This window comes from Pristiophorus japonicus, chromosome 4, assembly GCF_044704955.1.
Source record: "Pristiophorus japonicus isolate sPriJap1 chromosome 4, sPriJap1.hap1, whole genome shotgun sequence".
Classification (NCBI taxonomy): Eukaryota; Metazoa; Chordata; class Chondrichthyes; family Pristiophoridae; genus Pristiophorus; species Pristiophorus japonicus.
In genome coordinates this window covers 229,492,606-229,516,518 of record NC_091980.1, presented here as the reverse complement: position 1 = coordinate 229,516,518, position 23,913 = coordinate 229,492,606, and the positions used below count along the sequence as shown (strand labels likewise).

Sequence of the window (23,913 nt, the reverse complement as noted above, 5' to 3'; positions counted from 1 at the left end):
CTGCAGGTCGTTGAAGTTGATGTGAACATCTCTACAAACATCTTGACCATACAGTGACCGATTGGAATTGAATAGGATTCTTCGTCGGGACATTCCTTGTTTGTGACCAATCGGTGAAAAACAGAGAGCTACTGCAGTGGGGCCTGTCCTTTCTCATCCTCTCTTGGTGACCAATTACATGCAGCAGATTCGACATCGCCGAAGGAATGCTCCACTGCATTATGTGCCCAATGTAAGACGTGACAGACTGATGAGGAGGACCAGACATTACACCCCCTGCAAGTACAAGGAGAAGCATTCTTACCTCGACTTGCCCGACACACCTGCCTTCGGAGACTGCGCTTCCACAAAGGTTATTACTGAGGTATGCTAGCTCATAAGGATAGATCTGCAGCCTGCCAGCACCATCAGTACTGCACTGTCCGTCGAGGTCAAAGTCACCGCGGCACTGTCGTTCTACGCCTCGGGTTCTTTTCAGGCCACAGCTGGAGACAGTTGTGGACTTTCTCAGCATGCCACACATCGCTGCATTAGACAGGTCACTGAAGCCCTGTACGCACGCAGGAGGGACTTGATCAGCTTCCCTATGACCAGGGAGGCACAAAGTGAGAAGGCTCTAGAATTCTCCAGATTTGCAAACTTCCCCAAGGAGCAATAGACTGTACGCACATCGCAATGCGGGCATCTTTTCAGGATGCAGGGGTTTTCAGGAACTACAAGGGATTCCGCTCCCTGAATGTCCAACTGGTTGTCGACCACCAGCAAATTATACTGGCAGTGAATTTCCGGGCAGCATCCATGATGCTCACATCCAGCGTGAGAGCACTGTATCTGACTTGTTTAACAATCAACCACAAGGTCAATGCTGGATGCTAGGTGAAAAAGGATATGGCCTCGCCACCTGGTTAATGACCCCCCCCTGTGTGACACCCACACCGAAGCTGAGAGGCGATAGAACGAGAGCCACAGAGCAACTCGCAATATCGTGGAGAAAATCATTGGCGTGCTGAAGCAGCGCTTTAGATACCTGGACCACTCAGGAGGCGATCTCCAATACCACCCTGAGCAAGTAGCTCAATTCGTGGTGGTGTGCTCCATGCTGCACAACTTGGCTATCAGGAGGGGACAAGAATTGCCCGATGAGTCTGACAGTCCACCTCATCAGAGAGAGGAAGAGGAGGACGAGGAAGCAGACGCTGACATTGGGTCAGACAATCAGGCTGACGCTGAAGCCATGCCCCCGCCCCCTTGTAGACCGCATGAAAGGGCCCGTGGTGGCATGATAGCTGCAAGAGCCTTACGTCAGGAGCTCATCAATGATCGCTTTGCCTGAAAGAACGTTGGTGTTATTTCCAAGGCTGACACACTGCTGGGTGTACAAGTGATACATCAATGGTGGGCATCACCTTGGTGACAGTTAAAGTTTAAATTGATTGAAGTTAAGTGTAATTATACCCATTGATGTTAAGAAATCACCAGCTTGTAATGATGCAGCTATCTGAGCCAATGCGCTACAAGGTTTTATTAAATAAAAAACATTTAAAGCAAACATTAGTTTGAAATCATCAGTATTTCTGTACAAACCAACCCTCCCCACCCCAGCCCACCCCCCCCCCCCCGCTTCTCCTCCCCACCTCTACCCCTTCCCCTTCCCCTCCTGACTCCAAGCCGCCTGGCCGAGGAGCTCCTTAGGCGATGCTTCATTTGGGGGAGGGGGGGGGGTGATGGCCAAAACGCTGTTTGGATGGATACGGGAAAGGACGGTCCCGAGGTGGGAACGTGCTCCGAGCCAGAAGCAAGATGTTGCTGCTGGCTCTCGTGCGGTTGACAATGGTGGTGCGGCACCTTGAGGTACAGTGCCACGCTCCGGGACCACTGGGAGCCCTCTGCCACCAGTGTTCCTGGCTACCAGCTCCAGGGCCTCCTCCATCCCTTCCATGTTATATTTTATTTGTTGGACAAAAACTCGGTGCCATCTATGTTCTTGGTGCTTAGTGGGCTTTTTGCTGCTGGTGAATCTCCCTCGTGCCTCCCACAACAGCCAAACAAGCACACACCCGAAGAAGACACCGCCAGCTTTGACCCTGCAACACACACACACACAAGTGGCAACCGACATCATGGTTGACCACGAAGCTGAACTCACCATCCCCAGCAGCCCGGCAAGACCGACTGCCCAGCAACCCAGTGAAGAACCAACCAACTCAGCCACATCCGCATTTGTACCGAGACAATCGACAAGGGAGTGAAAAGCCCCAGATCGTCTCACCTTGTAAATAAGTGTACTATTGACTTTACAGGGGAGTGATGTTATGTATTTAACCCCTTGGAACCTGTATTATACTACCACCAGAGGGCCTACCTGTTGGAGTCCCCAGGGATCCCAGCATCCCTTGGGAGCACGGTATATAAGCAAGCCACCCACGAGGTACCTGCACTCTGGAGTCTTATTAAAGGAGCTAAGGTCACTCTTACTCATTGTACACAGTACTCAGTTTCTTCCTTTATTAGGAACGTATCAGAGGCCCTCACCACAAGTCTGCTGGACTATTTGGAGGGAGGTGGCACACCATATCATGGGCATCCCTGTGGTCCCAGGACCCACATCCAAGGCAGGAAGAAGTTTAACAACCTCACACGGGTGGTCAGGACGAGCTAAGGCTTCAAGAAATGCTACATAGCACTATCTATACCACAAGCTTCAAACATTGCTCAATGCACCACACCCCCAACACTCACCCACCAAAAATCTCTACCCAGCAACACTCACACCCACATCTCACACCTTGCACACAATGACAGCTATTCAACTATGGCAAGCACAAGGGTAACTAGTTATTAGAATTCATGTCATATATGTGATATGATTAAAGATAAATTTATGAAGTGCGTTGGGAATATTTTGTGGTCTCTCTCATTTCACCTTTTTGCCCAAGAGAATGCGCCACGAGAAAGGGCTTGTAAGATGGGGATGTGGTGAGCTACGGGGATCTGGGGTTTCACTCATGTGAATTGCAGCCCGATGAGCCGGTAATGGACAGCCCGTACAGAAAGCCGATTGTCTTACTGCCCTCTGCCCTCCCGCTCCCCTCGTCCTCTTCTTGAGGTAATCCCACAATCCCACAGCCCCCATGACTGTGAGGAAATGTTGTGAGCAGAAGCCTTTAACAAATAATGGGTGACTTCTGGACTTGAATCAACACTCCCTGTCACCAAAAAACTTGAAATAGCTAAAGAGAGCGGTTTCAGTTGCAGGAAGTAGCAAACAGGTACTGAAATTGCAGAACCATTTTAGTTGCAGCTGATTGGGGATGGTACCTTTAAATATCGCTGCTGCAGCCTGCTTCCTGCTGGTAGACACCAGTTCTACCTGTCGTTGTTCTGCGCTGCCATTAAGCTAATTGGCTATAACGAAGTTGGGAGATCGGATGCCCAGTCACTGATGTCATGATCTCCATGACGGCGAGGTCCTGACGATTGAGTTTACCGATAGCGCTACCGGCAACACTGATATGGCGTGTGGCGTTGGAGCCGGCATCAGCTGTCGTTATAGACGTCAATGGTGTTTTATTGCCATCTTGTGGTGCTAACGTGTGGCTCAAACCACATGAATTTCTAACCCAAAGAATCTTGAGCTAGAAATTGCCCTTTGCCCTGATTGGGGGCGATAACCTTCCAGAGCCGGGACTTCCGATGCCCGGCCCAGAAGTCCTGTCCCCGATGTGGAATTGGGCTATACACCCCTCAAAGGAAGTGGAGTGCTTTCTCCGGCACTCCGCTTCCTTTGAGGAGCACTCCCAGAGCAGGCCAGCACTATGTGGATGCTCCGCGTAGTGCTGATGCATTACAACACCCCTCCCCTTCTATTAATGGGGAGGGCCACTGCACATTCTGCTGGCTCTTTGAAAGAGCTATCTAATTAGTCCGACTCCCTGCTCTTTCCCATAGTCTAGCAGGCATTTCCTATTCAAATATTTATCCAATTCCCTTTTGAAAGTTACAACTGAATCTGCTTCCACCACACTTTCAGGCAGTGCAAGTCAATCCTGAGAATCCAATTAAAATTGGTATGATTTACCTTAGAATCGGTATAAAGTCTATGAAAAGATGTGGGAGCCTCAGAACAATGCTCTCCAGGAATTTACCTATTGTGTTGAAGCACCGGGCTGCTTCAAGCAGTTACAGTAGTGTGGTGGTTATGGTTTTACACTGGCAACCCATGGGCTGAGAGTTCAAAACTCCCCATGGTAAGTTGTGAAATTGAATTCAATAAACCTTGTAATTTATGGACTGGTACCAGAATTTTTTTCATGGAAACTGCCATATTGTCATAAATACTTAAACGCTTCACTACTGTGAATCTTCTGTATCCCACTTTTAAGTGGTCTAGTAAGCAACTCAGTTGTAAAAATTGTTGTATAGTCTAAAACCATCTTCTCAGGACAACTAGGCAATAAATATGGTTTGTCAGCATAGTCCTCTTTACAAGAACAATTTTGTAAAGAATTTCATCGCTTACCCAGCCAGAAATGCATGTCATGTGCTACTGGGCTAGAAACCCAGCATCATGAGATTACATCCACTTTATCTCACTGGAATAGCCCAGAAACAGATGCCAATGAGAGAAATTAGCCTCACTGATTTTCTAAAGGAATTACTGAAATGTGTTCAATAATATTTCAGTATTAGTTATACCATCTAATATTAAAACATTGTGGGGGAAATTTTAACCCAGCAGCCAAATGGAGAAGGGAGCGGCCGAATCAAGCCGTTAGCTTGTTTTTATAGCACTACTTGTGAGCCAGGAGGAGCAGGACTGCTCCCCCGAACTCCTCAAGCATATCTTCTGCCCCACTATCCCCCCGATTCCCCCTCCCTTCTGATTGCTGGTCTCAGCTCCCCTCCCTTTCCCAATGTTCTCCCGGTGCGCCCGCCCCCCGCCCCCAGATTGCTGGTCCGATCCCGCACTCCACCCCACCCAATGTTCTCCCAGTGCACCCCCCAATTGTTCGTCCGACTCCCCCCGCCCGCCCCCCATCCTGCCCAATGTTCTCCCAGTGTCCCCTCCCCGTCGATTGTTGGTCCGATCTCCCAACTCCCCCCCCCCCCCCCAACGTTCTCCCGGTGTCCACTCCTCCCCCCGCCCCCCAGATTGCTGGTCCGACCCCTCCTCCCACTGTCCCTACATCTCTGCCGGTCCCCCCTCTCTCCCGATTGTCAGTCTGATCCCCACATTCCGCCACACGATATCTTCCAGTCCTCCCTCCCTTCCAATTGATGTCTAATGCCCTCCAGCCCCACGATCTCTCCCGGTTTCAGGGGACTGTCCCAATGGTGGCCTTCAGCCGCTGACTTTCCCACCCAGCTCTTTGTCAATCGGGCCAGCTGCCACGCGGAAAATGGAGTAAAGAAATAACAATGAAGTCCTGCCGTTAAATTTGGCAGGACCCCTGCATTCCCAAGATTTCCCCCACACCCGCACAACCGTGATCCCTCGCTCACTCCCCTAAATATCGGGGCTCTTACCTCTGCAATTAAACTCTCACGTTTCTTCTTCAAGGAGACTGTGCGTAAACTCATGTTAGCCAAGTAATTCTGCATAGCTCCTTTGGCGAACATTATTTCTTTTGATATTTCGTCTCTATTACGCTGAGTAGTCACTCTATTTGTGAAACAAAAGAGGTCAATAAAAGTAAAAGTTCAGTAACAGAAACTAGGATGTTACGTTTTGCTTAAATTAGAAAGAAAACATTCTAAAAATGTAATGAAGTCTACGTTTGCAATTCTTTCTCAGAATTAGTGTTTTATGTGTATAGACGATTCAGGATATAAGCCTCGATTTTAACTTGGGTGCATTTGAGGCAAGTGGGTTGTGAAGTGGATGCCTCGGCGTGAGGCCTGGGCCATTTCAACTCCCGGGCCTCATTTGAATAGTTCAGGTATGCCTCCCACCCGAAACCGGCGAGAATGATGTCATGGCCAACTGGTGGGAGTGGAAATCGTGCCAGGAGCTTGACGCCGCCCGGGACCCAAGGGAGCGGTCCTCGGCAAGCTAAGTCACGAAGGAGGGGATCTGGGCCAACTGCAGCTGGGAAGTGGGGTTGGGGAAGGGAAGGGAGTCTAAAGTTTCCTTTTTGGGCCAAAAAGAGCACCAAAAGACAGCTTTCAAAAAATGTAAAATAAACTATGTACCTGAGCCTCTTGTGGTCCAATGTTGTTTGCACATATCACAGTTCAAATTACTGTGGGGTCCAAATTCCGTCAGTGGACCTGACATTTTAATATTTACGTGGCTCCACCTACCTCCGGTGGACAGCCTCCATGCGCTCGTAAGGCCAGGTGTTAAAATGGTGGGGTGGAAGCGATGCAGGAAGGCAGTGGTTCCGCCCAGCCACCATTTAATCTCGCCCCCCCCAACCTGCACCATAATAGGGAGTTCTGTTATTATCGAGAAGTAATTGCAAATCTTTTTTAATTTGTTTACAGCACAACAAAATGATGTAACCTTCATTGAAATGCATCACCGACATGACTTGCACTTGATACAAATACAAAAATGATCATTATCTCTTCTCGCTCCCTGAACAGAAATAACATTTGAAACACATGAACTTTGTACCTCTGTCACGACGAAAACAACTTTTGTTAAGATTCTGATGAGTTTCTTAAAAATGAAAGATAACATGCTGAAAAGTTGATGCACATTCAGTGATACAAAATCACCAGACCAGTAACAGTAAACAAATTAAGACCATTGCTCCAGACATTCAATTTCTTGTATATTAATTCCTTCTTCTGTAAAAAAACCAGACTGAAAATAGAACTTCTAAACATACACAAAATGTATTTAAAACTACAAGTTAAAAATGTTAATCTATAATTCAAGAACAAATAGTACAACATAATGCACCACAATCAACACAAACCACAAAACTACTTGAACAGATATCAGTAAAGCCCCAAGTCACCAGCTCATGGTCCACTTACAGAGGTGAACTCACCGAGCAGCACCGTGGTTAGGGCTGACAGATGCTGCAGAATCACTGCATTTGAGCAGGAAGGAAGGTTGGGCAGGTTTAAAGATGACTGCTTCTAGTAACTGCAGAGTGCCTTAGCCCAAAATTAGGGATATTAGAATTAGGACACTGGGACTCAAGTTAGTGATCTGACCATGATGAAAAGTGTAAGTCATATCCTCAAAAGCTCAAAGATATTGAGCTCTTCATACCAATACACCAATATCCACTGATCACTACTCTGCAACATCCCCAAAACCCAAAAGAACGTTACTCTTTTCTCCAGTGTTACTACTACTGCAAGAGTATTATGTGGAGCACAAACAGAAAAGCATAATCAGTCAGTGAGAAGTAAAAATAGGTTGCAAAAGGTAAATAAAATTACTCACATGAAACACAGGCCACATGTATTAATTTTTAATCTATCATTTTGTACTAAATAATATGCACATGTTCTAGTCACAATATATATTTGATCAGTTACCATTCTTATTATTAACGTTAATGCCAATTATCAGCATTTTAACCCATGGCCCAGCTTCTCCGTGTTTCACAAGCCTTTCTCATTAGAATTGAAGAGTGTTAGTATCAACCAATTAGATTATTGGGAAGGCAGTACTGGAGGTTGTCAGATCAGTTACTTCCTCCTCAGTTGGTTGCACATGAACTTGAAGTAGAAAAATGTAAACCAAGCTATTAGTTTCTCAAAGTTGCAGTTACAACTATTTTTGAGGGTCCTCAGGGAAGCTATATGTCATAAAATAGAATCATAGAAATTTACAGCACAGAAGGAGGCCATTTCGGCCCATCGTGTCTGCGCCAATATCATTTCAGAATTTTTGATCATTTTTTTCACAGAAAGGATTTTCAGATTGAGTTATGCTTAAGAGATGCATTTTAAAACAAAATGACTTTGCACAGGGTTTAATTTGCAGGCATTGATTATGTGAACTTATATGACTCTGATTTGCCACACTGCTTGTCTGACTTTTTTTTTTCATTCACGGAATGTCGCTTGGCAAGGCTGGCATTTATTGCCCATCTCTGAATGCCCTTGAGAAGGTGGCTTGCTAGTTCATTTCAGAGGGCAGTTAAGAGTCAACCACATATTTGTGGGTCTGGAGTCACATATAAGACCAAACCGGGTAAGGACAGCAGATTTCCTTCCCTAAAGGACATCAGTGAACCAGATGGGTTTTTCTGACAATCCCGTAGTTTCATGGTCACCATTACTGATACTATTCCAGATTTATTTAATTACTCTCGTCGGCAGTGAGTGGTAAAGAACTGGAACTTGCTGCCGCTGATGGAGACGATCAATGATTTCATAAGGAAATTGGATAGACACTTGAGGGAAATAAACTTGCAAGGCTACGGGGATAGAGCGGGGGAATGGGACTGACTGGATTGCTCTACAGAGCCGGCATGGACTCGATAGGCCGAATGACACTAAGACTCGAATTAATTGAATTTAAATTCCACAGCTGCCATGGTGGTATCTGAACTTGTGTCTCCATATTATTAGTCCAGGCCTCTGCATTACTAGTCCAGTAACATAACCACTATGCTAACATACCCTTACTGTATCTAGTATTGGATAAGCAGAAATTTCCTCCAATTAAATATTGGGAAGACCAAAGCCATTGTCTTCGGTCCCTGCCACAAACTCTGTTTCCTAGCAACCAACTTCATCCTTCTCCCTGGCCATTGTCTGAAACTGAACCAGAATGTTTGCAATCTTGGCATCCTTTTTCACCCTGAGTTGAGTTTCTGACCCCATATCCTCTCCATCATCAAGACCACCTACTTCCACCTTCATAATAGTGAATGTCCATTTCCTGAGGATGCGGTGGATCTATCAAGCTGAAACTTGACAGATCCACCGGTTTTCCACGCATGTGCATCGCAAGCGGAAACTCGGAACTTGCAGGACACTTACGGCCGTGTACGCTGTCATAGGCCCCGGAAAATCCGGGCCAATGTCTTCTTGTATTTTGTTGTAATCCTCCTCAGTACTAACTGTACCCCCATATCTGGTGTCATCCGCAAATATTGAGATTGTACTTCCGATTCCCAAATCTAAATTGTTTATGCCCCGACCTAAGTAGATGAGGTGGCATTATAGACAATGTTCCCTCTTTTTTTTTGGTGCACGGTCCCTTTAGTGGCTGCGTGGCCCATTCAAATCTTCGCACCTGCGCGGTTTCTCCTGTATAAAATCCGATAAGCGGCCTGCGTGGGAAATCCACACAGCTTAGCAGGAACGTTGGTTATGGATACTCAGCTGCAGGCAACTTTGAGGTCTCCCGCCTAGTAGAGCTATGTGGTAATGCCCGAAATACAGTGGGGTATGATTACTGCCCTGATCCTGCTGACGGTGTGGCCGGCACTACCTCCCAAGAGCCTCCTGCTGGGCGGCTGAAGCACCTGCCTTCATCAGGCAGGTATGCAAATCGGGGTCTTGGGACATACAAAGAACTACGATTGTCATTTTAAGATTCAACTGAGTGAAGCGTGCACCAAGCACGCTCTGTAGAATTTCAGTTGGTGGTCCAGCTGTAGAGAAGCCCAGAAATGTATTTTGCGGGACTGGGAGAAGCAGGAGTGCTCCTCCAGGCCCAACAAAAATATCCTTGGCTGCAGTAGCACTGTATCCCCCCATTGATTTCTATTCCCACTCCCAGAACAATCATCTCCCCGAGCTCCGCTTCTTACCTCTCCCATTAGCAATCACTCATAGACCGAAGGTTATTTTTCGTATGGATGCTGATTGCACCCAATTCTACTTCTCAGACTCCATAACCATCTATGTGCTGTCAGGCTGCCTGTCTGAGTCATGGATGAGCCAGTGACAAGGGGAAGAGTATAAAGCTCACATCCAGGAGCACAGTGCAGGTTTTCAAGGCTCTACAGCAGGAGCAGTAAAGTTCAGGGTTGGGCCTGTCTAAGTCAAGGACTGGAAACCTACAACGAGGATGGGGTTAAATCTGGGAGAAGCCAGGTTAGGGTCGAGGGTGAGACAGCCCCAACGTGAAAGTAAGGAGAAATGGGAGGGAGAGAGGGTGGGGGTGGCTGGAAAACATAAGGGGAGGCCAGGCATGTCAAGGGTCCCTAAAATGTTGGGAAAAGATGAAGAGAGGAAAATGCAGGAAACTACCATGACTGCTAAAGACTTCTTGCAATTTTTTTTTCAGGGATTTAATTTTGGATTATCTGATAATGTCTCCCACCTGTCCTCTGTTTACAACCAAAACATGGTTCTCCTAATCTTTGCCATTGTATTTCTTCAGTGTTCATTCACGTGCGCGTTTTGGTCGCTGATCTAGTACTGAGCCATTTTCTTCTTCTCTCGACCCCTCTTAGGGCCCATCTCTACTGTCTATTCCCCTTCTTGTCACCCAGTCATGCCACCTTTCATTTATCCCCTCTCTTTGTGCCCCCCATCCCCCCCCCCCTCAAAACCTTATCCCAACACATCACTATTCCTCTGCCTTCTTACTCTCTTGCTGCCATCCCAGGCTTGGATTCCCCTTGGATAAGCCGACAGCTGTGCCTCTCTTGACATTCTCTGAAGGGTCATTGAGGCATTTTTTCACTGCATCCTTGCGAGGGGCAACCCAGACTGGCCTATCCCTGTCTCTTGCTGTCCTTCTAGGCCAGCGCTATCTTTTAGCAGGGGCTAATATTACCAACCTCCTCCCTGTCCCCATTGCCCCACCCACCAATGCCCTCAGCGGATCAACAACCACTGCACCCTTTTGTATTATCCTCCAGAATGTCCGTTCACTTTGTCATCCTCAAACTTACTGTGGATGATTGTATTGACATCGTGGCTTTGACTGAAACTTGCCCCTTACTGAAGCCTCACCGTTTGGATATACTTTCCACCATCTGCCACACCCAAACTGCCATGGTGGCGGTGTGGTCCCTGCCATGGTGTTCACACCTTGGGCTCTTCCTATAGTTCCAGCTATCCTTCGTGTACAGAAATACTTTGGAGTAATTCGGACCTCCCCCTCTATCAATGATAGGCGGGGGCAGGGAGGTTAAATTGGTAAATATGTGAAACCTGACCCCAGCCTGCCGCGAGCGTGCCTACATCCGGTTTAACGGTGGCAGATTTCGGGGCAGCTGAGTAACTCGTTTTGGAGAGGCGGGTCCATGATCATATTTAAATGAGGCTCTATTCCTCAGATCTTGGGAGTTATTTGAATTTAAAGGTTGCAGCCAGGTTTCCCAGGGCTTGGAAAACAAGGCAGCGAAAGGAAGACGGGAGCTTGCCAGATCCAGCAGATATGTGCTTTTCCAGCATTGCTTGTGGACTAAGAGGAACAGGAATGCTCTCCCAGCCCCTTAAGCAAGTCTTCTGCTGCAATCTTTCCTTTCCCGTGAACGACCGCCTCCCACCGCGATCTCTTCCAGCCTGTGATTGGTCGACCACCCCCACAATCTCTCCCTCTCCCCACTCCCTCCCTGCTGCATTCCAAGCTCCCCCACCAAACCCCAATCTCGTGCGATTGGCGGGGACCTTTCCCAGTGGTCCCAGGCTGTGGCCTTCTACCGCACGCTTTCCAGCCCGGCAGTTGGCCAGCCTTCAATCTGGCCGGCTGCCAGGTGGGAAATGGAGTAAAATAAATGCTAGAGGTCCTGCCATTGAATTCAGCAGGAACTCCACATTCCCTGTATTTACAGCCGCAGACAAGTGCTCCAGCTCCCTCCACGCCTCTCCGTAAATTTTGGGGCCAGTTTCTGTCCTAAAATGGTGTTTGAACCTGCGCCCTCTTGGTGTCACTGGTGTATCCAAAAGTAATCCTGAGTTTACCTTTCCTGTTCTGTTAACTGTTTTTAGGCCATAGCATGGATTCCTCAAAAATCAGCCTTACAGTCAGCTAGACTGTTTAAACAAATCATGTGTATCTGATTGCCTAACACTGATGAAATTAGTTGCTGATTCCAAGTATTGTGTATTCACATGAAAATTAGTTTCAGCATATGATGCAAACTGACGTACGATTGATGTACAGTAGTAGGATGAATCTCCGGGCGTAAAACTGGACATGGCACTATGGGCGCAGCTTAGGATCAAAATGGCTCCTGATGCGTGCATGCACACTTCTGCTGCGAATCACGCCAGGCATCATATTGGTGAGTGCATTAGCACATGTGCAGCTAACGTTCACCGGAAGTGTGCAGAACAGGCAGATCATGACGTCAATCAGTGTGCAATGCTGATTTGATCCCAGCACTGCCATTTTGGAGCTCAATGCTCCAGCTAATGCCCTCTCTTAACCTTGCACGGCTGAACGCGTGTTAAGCAGCTATTAGTACGATTCTACAAGTGTTTGCTGCTTTCTGTAGTTGTTTCAAGTTGCAGAAGTCTACAGGGAGTGGTGTGGCAGGTGCTGAAGGACTTTTTGCTGACTTCAAGGCATCTGCACAAACCAATTGCTGCCAGACATGGGTGCCTAGTAGGCCTTCCCCTTGGAATACAGCATAATTGGGAGAATGAGCAGAGGCCACGCAGAGCAGGACAATCTGCTAGAAGGTGAAGGAGGAATGAGGAAGCAGAAGGAGGAGGGGAAGGAGGAGGAGTAAGAGGAAGAGGAAGGGAGGTGGAAATCTGGACAGCTCCTTTCTGCCTTGGTTATATGTGAAAAACTATTTTGAGTGAGAAACCCCAATTCCCCATTCACCAACAGTCCCACACTTCTTACCGTCCCTCTGTCATTGTCCATCACATCGTCGTCTTGGCCACAATGAAAGAATAAAAGGCACCACAGTATAAACATTCCAAACCAAATTTATAAATGAAATCATGTCATATTGCATACAAACATAAACTGATCACCCTTGTGCATTCTCTTAGTGACTTTCTTCCATGTGTCTTTGCTTGTCTGAATGCTCCTATGCAGCAGCTGCCGCATGGCTGGTAGAAGGCGGCTGAATTTCAGCGGAGGGGACAGCAGATGGCCTTGGAATATGACCTTGAGCAGCTCTCGGTCTAGAAGATCCAGCTTCAAACTGCATCATCTCGGCATGGATGGCAGCAATTTGGGCTGGCTGGCTGATAGGCAACAGAAAGGGTGCTGGTGAAGTGGCCGGGGTGGGAGCACGAATGCTGTCATTCTGGGAGAGGCCAGCAGGTTCGTACTCCATTGAGCCACTGCCATTTTCCTGGGACGGTGCCTCAGCAATCCTAGTAAACTGTTGGAGGGTAAATTGCTGGACTGCTGTGACACCCTGCAAGCCCCTTTGAATACTGGTATCCACAGCCAGGATGGTAGCAGTCTGAGCTTGCATGGCAGCCAGCTGATCTTGCATGACTTCAGCCTGTGCGTCCACTCTAGGATTCAGACTTCTGGCAGAAGCTGCAATGGAAGCTGAGACATCGGCCATCAGATGCTGCTTAATGGTTGGGTCCACAAGTGCGCTAATGGAGTTGCCCACCACATGCCTGAAAGGATGGACTCCAAGAGCTACGCAAACCCCATGCCAAGTTGGTGCCAGACTTCTCCATGCTCTTTGACATTGCACTCACGCTTTCTGGCAGGCTTCCAAATGCAACAAGCATTTAGTTGTGCATATCCATCAGCCGCCTTCTACAGAAGGCTCATCTGAGTCCTCTGCAGCAGAACTCGTGCTGGCACCTACACTATCCTTGCCCCCTGCCCTGGCTGCAGGCCACTCGTGCCCGGTGTTTCACCACGTGCAGATCCCGTCACTATGCTATCCTCTAAAATCTGTGGCGTGTCAGTATCTGAGCTGGTGGTTGTGAGTGTGAAATCGAGTGACAGTGTGTCTTCATTATTACTGTCTTCTTGCTGTCCCTCCACTGCCTGGCCAGGTTGCACCTCTTGGATATCTGAAAGGAGAAAGGCACAAGGGTAAGGTTCTGGTGAGGGTGCGGGGGGGGTGGGGGGGGAGTATGAGGTTCATGCTTACCATCTGCAGCTTGTAAGTCAGAAGAGATTGTGGGATGAGGAGGAAGTACGATGTGAGGAGGATTATTACGTATGAGCATATTGTTATCTTCAATTGATTCAGCCCCGCTACTGGCCATGGACTCAGCAATTGCCGTTCCAATAGCAGCCAGAACCATCTCCTCTATGGGGGTTAGGACATGCCGATGCGCTTGTTCGCCTCCAGTTAGCTCCTGCTGCCTCCGGTTGTGCGCCACCTTGTCCTGCAAGAAAGAGGGAAGTGTGCCAGTCAGTGTTGTGAAATCTGTGCTAAATGTGTGAAGGTGCGGTGCAGCATATGAATGCTGAGTCTTGATTGACAGAGATTGTTGCTAGGTGAGAGATGGGGGTGTGGTGATTTGAGTAGTGACTGAGACTACTGGTGCAGTTAGTAGGGTATGGCATTTGAAGATGCATTCACTGACCCTGACCACTCGTGCGAGGTCACTGAACTTCTTGCAGCAATGCATCCAGGTCCTTGGGCCTAAACTCCTGGCATTGATGTTCACAGCTATCTGCTCCCACTGCTTTTTGAGCGCGTGTCTGTAGGGTCTCCTGGCCCCCTGCCGATACAGGTCATTTCTCCTATTTTCCACCTCCTCCACCAAGGCCTCCAGTACAGCGTCCAAACCCTTGGAGCTCGCTCCCTCTCATGTTGTGCCATTCTTCACTGTTTTACAGGTCATTTTCACTTCCTGCACGACGGCCAGCATCTGCTTCAGCCACAGTGCTCCTCCCCTTTAAGAGGTGCAGGCTAGCTTTAAGAAATGTAGGCAGTTATGATTTTGGGCCCCCTGCTGACGCATGCAGCCAATGAACAGTGCGGTTAGAACTGGCTCCAAACAACAATCATTATAATGAGCAGGCAGCACGAAATTGGTGTGCTGCATGTGTGTCAGCTGTGACTCAGTGGGTAGCACTCTCACCTCTGATTCAGAAGGTTGTGGGTTCAAGTCTCACTCCAAGGACTTGAGCACAAAAATCCAGGCTGACACTCCAGTGCAGTAATGAGGGAGTGCTACACTGTTGGAGGTGCCATCTTTCAGATGAGACATTAAACCGAGGCCCTGTCTGCTCTCTCAGGTGGACATAAAAGATCGCATGGCACTATTTCGAAGAAGAGCAGGGGAGTTATTCCCGATGTCCTGGCCAATATTTATCCCTCAATCAAAATAACAAAAACAGATTATCTGGTCAGTATCACATTGCTGTTGGTGGGAGCTAGCTGTGCGCAAATTGGCTACCTACATTACAACAGTGATTACACCGTAAAAGCACTTCATTGGCTGTAAAGCGCTTGGAGACGTCCGGTGGTTGTGAAAGGCGCTATATAAATCCAAGTCCTTCTTTCAATAAACAGGTGTGGGTTAATCGCCTGTTTTTGGGTGCTATCCAATTTAGCCCCCTGTGTGTCTAGAAATCTTACCTTACTTGTTCTTCTTTTTCAAACTTGTTTGTGTATTTCTGCATCTCTCCATTTAGCAAATCCATAGCATCCCTAAAACAAAATAAATTCTTAATTTTATCAAAAAACAATGATATTAATAAAAAAAATATTGTTTCATATAATATTACTTTCAACACTACCAAAACGATTAAGGATTCAAGAGCTACACCAAGTTTAGACTCTTCACAAATACATTGGCATGCCAATGGAATCAATCGGGGGAATTTCAACTCCTGGGCGGTTGGTCAGTGGAACACGCTGGCCTGTTGTCTGAGAGCTGTTGCGAGAGGCCATGGGGCCGAAATTCATGCCCGCCAGAAAGTTGCCACACATTCCATTTTTTAAATGTTTTTACCGTCGGGTCCAATGAGGTGGGCTCTCGATCAATTTTCATCTGTTCTTTTTTTCGGAATGGACCGGAAGCCGGTCATAATGGGGGCGGAAGTGGGGGCAGTAAGTGCTGGTGAGGGTTGGAAGTGGGGACGGGACGGATTCTCCGCCACTGTCACTCGGCGGCGGTGACGTCATTTCGAGTCTGTGTCACCACGTACCTCCCCTGCTTTAAAGGGGAGATAATCGATGAATATTTAGGATCGGTCACTGGGCCACCAGGGAGGGTTTCGGCCGGGCCAGCGGCCTGCCACCCAAGAGGGGCTGCCAGGCTGCCTGTTGGAGGCCCGGCCGAACCCGGGGGAACAGTATGGAAGTCGACCGGCCCTTGCCTTTAATGGCAACCAGGGCTCGCAGTGAGAAGAGAAGGTGCACCAACAGAAAAAGCTGGCCAGTGCACCACTCGGCGAGGATTCCATTTTTCGGGCTGAATATGGACTGAGGTAGGTGGTCCAGGCAGTGCGCACATGGATGATGCACTTACGGCCGCTGGGACCGCCAGAAAAAACCCGGCCTAATTTAGTTTGCGGAGGCCATTCAACCAGAGATCGGTGGCCATTGGATTCCACCGCATGGCCGCTGCAAAACAGCGGCAACGGGCCTTATCTGGACCCTGAATTTCAGTCCCCCTGTCTCATTAACATAGATGTGACCAGCTGCCTGCCCAAAACAGGCATCCAGAAGCAGCACAGCAGGTTCGACGGCAAATAGCAGGCGGCTTCCAGCATTCAGGTAAGTCACTAGGCAGGGGAGGGAGGGGGCGGGGGTTGAAAGTGTACGGGGGGAGGTGGGAGAGGGATCCCAGGAGATCAGTGGCCTAAACTTTCTTTGTGGGACCCAGAAGAGCACTAACCACTCTGGAAAAGGTAAGTTACATTTTTTTTTTCGTGAAGACAAGAGGCACTTTCAAAAGTTTAAGGCATGCTGCCAGCCCATTCCTGCCTCCTTCCCTCTCTCCCCATCTCCTGCAGATCCACTCTCCCTCCGCCCCCATCCTCCCGCAAAGGCTCTACTTGCCAGCTGGCTCTGTACAGAAGCCGGTCAATTTTTCTGCCTTCCCAAACTAGTGAGCTGCAGCAGAGCATCTTTTTGGCACTAGCATCTCAACAGTCATATTCAAATTATGCCCGTACCCGAATACGGTTTGGGTCTCATGGCAGGTGTGGCTGGTACACCACAGAATTGGTGCCCATTTTGGGTCGAAGTTTAAAATCCTCCTGATGCCTTTTGTGACTTTTATTAGGATCAGTTTGGTGTTCAGGCCAATGTGGAAACCTGATTGGAGAGATTCAAATATGGAGTTGCAAAAAAGATGGGCAGAGATTTGGAAGGTGACAACACATTCAAGGACTTTGTAATTAGCACTTCATGCTTATTGTTACATTATGAAGTGGCAAGAAATAATACAACTGGCAGGCGTTGGAGCAGCGGTCGGAGGTGGAGCGGGGGGAGGCCTATAAAGGCCCAGCGGGAGTCCGGGGATCGGCGGCAGGTGAGCTGCAGCTGGGTCAGAAGTAACAAAGAAGTAAAAAGTAACCGAAGGGTGATGTCACAGCCAAGAGGGTAAGTGATTGGCTGGTTGAGTGGTGAGTAGTTTTCTTTTTCTTTATCTTTTTTCTTTTTCTTAGCAGTAAGAAACATTGTCATTGTTGCCAAATTAAGTAATTTAAGGGTTAAGTCATGGCAGGAGAACCCAGACCCATGTCATGCTCCTCCTGTGCTATGTGGGAAGCCAGGGATGCTTCCAGTGTCCCTGACGACTAAATGTGCGGGAAGTTCATCCAGCTGCAGCTCCTGACAGACTGCATTGCGGCACTGGAGCTGCGCATGGATTCACTCTGGAGCATCCGTGATGCTAACGATGTCATGAATAGCACATTTAGTGAGTTGGTCACACCGCAGGTAAAGGTTACTCAGGCAGATAGGGAATGGGTGACCATCAGGAAGAGCAGTGGAAGGAAGGTAGTGCAGGGGCCCCCTGTGGGCATCTCCCTCCAAAACAGATACACTACTTTGGGTCAGCCTGACATCGGTAGTGGGTAAAATGATGGAATCAATTATTAAGGATGTCATAGCAGCACATTTGGAAAGAGGTGACTAGATAGGTCCAAGTCAGCATGGATTTGTGAAAGGGAAATCATGCTTGACAAATCTTCTGGAATTTTTTGAAGATGTTTCCAGTAGAGTGGACAAGGGAGAACCAGTTGATGTGGTGTATTTGGACTTTCAGAAAGCTTTCGACAAGGTCCCACACAAGAGATTAATGTGCAAAGTTAAAGCACATGGGACTGGGGGTAGTGTGCTGACGTGGATTGAGAACTGGTTGTCAGACAGGAAGCAAAGAGTAGGAGTAAATGGGTACTTTTCAGAATAGCAGGCAGTGACTAGTGGGGTACCGCAAGGTTCTGTGTTGGGGCCCCAGCTGTTTACATTGTACATTAATGGTTTAGACGAGGGGATTAAATGTAGTATCTCCAAATTTGCGGATGACACTAAGTTGGGTGGCAGTGTGAGCTGCGAGGAGGATGCTATGAGGCTGCAGAGTGACTTGGATAGGTTAGGTGAGTGGGCAAATGCATGGCAGATGAAGTATAATGTGGATAAATGTGAGGTTATCCACTTTGGTGGTAAAAACAGAGAGACAGACTATTATCTGAATGGTGACAGATTAGGAAAAGGGGAGGTGCAACGAGACCTGGGTGTCATGGTACATCAGTCATTGAAGGTTGGCATGCAGGTACAGCAGGCGGTGAAGAAAGCAAATGGCATGTTGGCCTTCATAGCAAGGAGATTTGAGTACAGGGGCAGGGAGGTGTTACTGCAGTTGTACAAGGCCTTGGTGAGGCCACACCTGGAGTATTGTGTACAGTTTTGGTCTCCTAACTTGAGGAAGGACATTCTTGCTATTGAGGGAGTGCAGCAAAGGTTCACCAGACTGATTCCCGGGATGGCAGGACTGACATATTAAGAAAGACTGGATCAACTGGGCTTGTATTCACTGGAGTTCAGAAGAATGAGAGGGGATCTCATAGAAACGTTTAAAATTCTGATGGGTTTAGATAGGTTAGATGCAGGAAGAATGTTCCCAATTTTGGGGAAGTCCAGAACCAGGGGTCACAGTCTAAGGATAAGGGGTAAGCCATTTAGGACCGAGATGAGGAGAAACTTCTTCACCCAGAGAGTGGTGAACCTGTGGAATTCTCTACCACAGAAAGTTGTTGAGGACAATTCACTAAATATATTCAAAAAGGAGGTAGATGTAGTCCTTACTACTAGGGGGATCAAGGGGTATCGCGAGAAAGCAGGAATGGGGTACTGAAGTTGCATGTTCAGCCATGAACTCATTGAATGGCGGTGCAGGCGCGAAGGCCCAATGGCCTACTCCTGCACCTATTTTCTATGTTTCTATCAGTGGAAGGCAGCAGCATCCAAGTCCATGGCACCTGGGGTGACTCTGCTGCACAGGAGAACAGGGAAAAGAGTTGGAGAGCTCTAGTGAAAGGGGATTCTATTGTAAGGGGAATAGATAGGCCGCAAACAAGACTCCAGGATGGTATGTTGCCTCCCTGATGCAAGAGTCAAAGATTCTCGGAGCGACTACAGCGTATTCTGGAAGAGGAGGGTGAACAGCCAGCTGTCGTGGTACATACAGGTACCAACGATATAGGTACAAAATGAGATGAGGTCCTACAAGCTGACTTTAGGGAGCTAGGAGTTAAATTAAAAAGTAGGGCCTCAAAATGTAGTAATCTCAGGATTGCTACCAGTGCCACGTGCTAATCAAAGTAGGAATGGCAAGATAGCTAAGATGAATACGTGGCTTGAGGAGTGGTGCAGGAGGGATGGATTCAAATTCCTGGGACATTGGAACCGGTTCTGGGGGAGGTGGGGCCAGTACAAACCGGACGGTCTGCACCTGGACAGGACCGGAACCAACATCCTAGGGGGAGCGTTTGCTGTTGGGGAGGGGTTAAACTAATACGGCAGGAGGATGGGAACCTATGCAGGGAGACAGAGGGAAGCAAAATGGGGGCAGAAGCAAAAGATAGAAAGAAGAAAAGTAAAAGTGGAGGGAAAAGAAACCCAAGGCAAAAATCAAAAAGGGCCACATTACAGCAAAATTCTAAAGGGAAAAAGTGTGCTAAAAAGACAAGCCTGAAGGCTCTGTGCCTCAATGCGATGAGTATTCGTAATAAGGTGGACGAATTAACTGCGCAGGCAGCTATTAACAAATATAATATAATTGGGATTATGGAGACATGGCTCCAGGGTGACCAAGGCTGGGAACTCAACATCCAGGGGTATTCAACATTCAGGAATGATAGGCAGAGAGGAAAAGGAGGCGGGGTGGCGTTGCTGGTTAAAGAGGAAATTAATGCAATAGTAAGGAGGGACATTACTCTGAATGATGTGGAATTGGTATGGGTGGAGCTACGGAATACCAAAGGGCAGAAGACGCTAGTGGGAGTTGTGTACAGACCACAAAACAGTAGTAGTGAGGTTGGGGACAGCATCAAACAAGAAATTAGGGATGTGTGCAATAAAAGTACAGCAGTTATCATGGGCGACTTTAATCTATATATAAATTGGGCTCACCAAACTGGTAGCAATACGGTGGAGGAGGATTTCCTGGAGTATATTAAGGATGGTTTCCTGGACCAATATGTCGAGAAGCCAACTAGAGGGCTGGCCATCCTAGACTGGGTGATGTGCAATGAGAAATGACTAATTAGCAATCTTGTTGTGTGAGGCCCCTTGGGGAAGAGTGACCATAATATGGTAGAATTCTTTATTAAGATGGAGAGTGACACAGTTAATTCAGAGACTAGGGTTCTGAACTTAAGGAAAGGTAACTTCGATGGTATGAGAATTGGCTGGAATAGACTGGCGACTGATACTTAAAGGGTTGACGGTGGATAGGCAAAGGCAAACATTTAAAGATCACATGGATGAACTTCAACAATTGTACATCCCTGTCTGGAGTAAAAACAAAATGGGGAAGGTGGCTCAACCGTGGCTAACAAGGGAAATTAGGGGTAGTGTTAAATCTAAGGAAGAGGCATATAAATTGGCCAGAAAAAGCAGTGAACCTGAGAACTGGGAGAAATTTAGAATTCAGTAGAGGAGGACAAAGAGTTTAATTAGGAGGGGGAAATTAGAGTATGAGAGGAAGCTTGCTGGGAACATAAAAACTAACTACAAAAGCTTCTATAGATATGTGAAGAGAAAAAGATTAGTGAAGCCAAACGTAGGTCCTTTGCAGTCAGAATCAGGTGAATTTATAATGGGGAACAAAGAAATGGCAGAACCATTGAACAAATACTTTGGTTCTGTCTTCATGAAGGAAGACACATATAACCTTCCGGAAATACGAGGGGACCGAGGGTCTAGCGAGAAGGAGGAACTGAAGGAAATCCTTATTAGTCATGAAATTGTGTTAGGGAAATTGATGGGATTGATGGCCGATAAATCCCCAGGGCCTGATAGTCTGCATCCCAGAGTACTTAAGGAAGTGGCCATAGAAATAGTGGATGCATTGGTGATCATTTTCCAACAGTCTATCGACTCTGGATCAGTTCCTGTGGACTGGAGGGTAGCTAATGTAACACCACTTTTTAAAAAAGGAGGGAGAGAGAAAACGGGGAATTATAGACCAGTTAGCCTGACATCAGTAGTGGGGAAAATGTTGGAATCAATTATTAAAGATGAAATAGCAGTGCATTTAGAAAGCAGTGACAGGATCGGTCCAAGTCAGCATGGATTTATGAAAGGGAAATCATGCTTGACAAATCTTCTCGAATTTTTTGAGGACGTAACTAGTAGAGTGGACAAGGGAAAACCAGTGGATGTGGTGTTTTTGGACTTTCAAAAGGTTTTTGACAAGGTCCCACACAAGAGATTAGTGTGCAAAATTAAAGCACATGGTATTGGGGGTAATGTATTGACATGGATGGAGAACTGGTTGGTAGACAGGAAGCAGAGAGTAGGGATAAACGGGTCCTTCACAGAATGGCAGGCAGTGACTAGTGGGGTGCCGCAGGGCTCAGTGCTGGGTCCCCAGATATTTACAACATGCATTAATGATTTAGATGAAGGAATTGAGTGTAATATCTCCAAGTTTGCAGATGACACTAAGCTGGATGGCGGTGTGAGCTGTGATGAGAAAGCTAAGAGGCTGCAGGGTGACTTGGACAGGTTAGGTGAGTGGGCAAATGCATGGCAGATGCAGTATAATGTGGATAAATGTGAGGTTATCCACTTTGGTGGCAAAAACATGAAGGCAGATTATCTGAATGGCGGCAGATTAGGATAAGGGGAGGTGCAACGAGACCTAGGTGTCATGGTACATCAATCATTGAAAGTTGGCATGCAGGTACAGCAGGCAGTGAAGAAGGCAAATGGCATGTTAGCCTTCATAGCTAGGGGATTTGAGTATAGGAGCAGGGAGGTCTTACAGCAGTTGTACAGGGCCTTGGTGAGGCCTCACTTGGAATATTGTGTTCAGTTTTGGTCTCCTAATCTGAGGAAGGACGTTCGTGAGGGAGTGCAGCGAAGTTTCACCAGATTGATTCCCGGGATGGCGGGACTGACGTATGGGGTGAGACTGGATTGACTGGGCCTTTATTCACTGGAGTTTAGAAGAATGAGAGGGGATCTCATCGAAACATCTAACGGGACTGGACAGGTTAGATGCAGGAAGAATGTTCCCGATGTTGGGGAAGTCCAGAACCAGGGGTCACAGTCTAAGGATAAGGGGTAAGCCATTTAGGACCGAGATGAGGAGAAACCTCTTCACTCAGAGAGTTGTTAAACTCTAAAATTCTCTACCGCAGAGAGTTGTTGATGCCAGTTCGTTAAATATACTCAAGGGGGAGTTAGATATGGCCCTGACGGCTAAAGGGATCAAGGGATATGGAGAGAAAGCAGGAAAGGGGTACTGAGGTAAATGATCAGCCATGATCTTATTGAACAGAGGTGCAGGCTCGAAGGGCCGAATGGCCTACTCCTGTACCTATTTTCTATGTTTCTCTGTTTCTAAATGACTTTTTTCAAATTTTTAGTTCAATGGGCCCAAATTTCCCCAACCCCTTTTTCCAGCGCGCTCTCCCGAGATGCGCCGACTTTGTGTGCTCAAAACGGCGCCAAAAAACTTACTAACGATTCTGGCCGCTCTGCTGTGTGTCCTCGGTCCTGGCGCAGCGTTTCTCCTGGAATGGGGGACGGAGCTACAGCCCTGTGCCGAAAACAATGCCGGCAGCTGCGCGCGTGCGCAGTAGCTCCTCGCCCTCCCAGCGCGTCCTGCAGGCTGTGAGCCGGACCCGATGCTCGCCGCCCTATCACTGGCTGAATGGATGACCCGATGTTCACCGCCCCCATCCCTGGACGAAGGGACGACCGATAATCTTCAACAGCACCTCCCGATAAAACATGTGCCAGTAGGCAGCAGTGTGGAGAGAACGTTGCATTTTGTGTGGGCACATGTCAAATCGTTATGACCCAACATTGATTAAGTTTTGCCTGGAGGGAAGTCCAGTCCCTCGGAGAGAAGTCCAGTCCCTCGGAGAGAAGGCCGGTCCCTCGGAGAGAAGGCCGGTCCCTCGGAGAGAAGGTCGGTCCCTCGGAGAGAAGGCCGGTCCCTCGGAGAGAAGTCAAGTCCCTCAGAGAAGTCAAGTCCCTCGGAGAGAAGTCAAGTCCCTCGGGGGGCCGAGTTAGGAAGGTAGGACTTAAGTTTTATTATTTATTTATTTATTATTGATGGTTTTTATGTTTCTTTAATGTTGTTGTGAAGGTGTTTAGTGCTTTGCAAGATCCACTGTGCTTCCCTCCCGCCCCCCTATCTCTGGCTGCCTGCTCTGATTTCTTAACTCTCCGCAAGGGTTTTCTGTGCGGCCACAAGTAGCCACATACGCTGGTCTAAGTTAGTTTGGAGCAACTATTAGCTGTCCAAACTGGCTTAAATGGCCAAAACAGGCGTAGGTGGCAGGTAATGCCCCCTTTTGAAAAAAAAACTAAATTAAAAAAAATCCTACCTCACTCACTTACACTGGCGGACATTAAATGTGGAGAATGAGGATTTTAAAGATACTCCGGAAAAATCAAG

The 23,913-nt window shown here is 47.7% G+C and overlaps 1 protein-coding gene across 1 annotated transcript in view; it reads right to left on the bottom strand.

Moving 5' to 3' along the window:
• Positions 1–23,913, bottom strand: part of ccdc175 (coiled-coil domain containing 175) — a 253,696-nt gene that overhangs the window by 67,389 nt on the left and 162,394 nt on the right. The window contains exons 11-12 of the mRNA XM_070879130.1: positions 15,402–15,473; positions 5,527–5,662 (exon numbers count right to left, since the gene is read on the bottom strand). Coding sequence (XP_070735231.1) covers positions 5,527–5,662; positions 15,402–15,473 — 208 coding nt within the window. The remainder of the gene's footprint in view (positions 1–5,526; positions 5,663–15,401; positions 15,474–23,913) is intronic.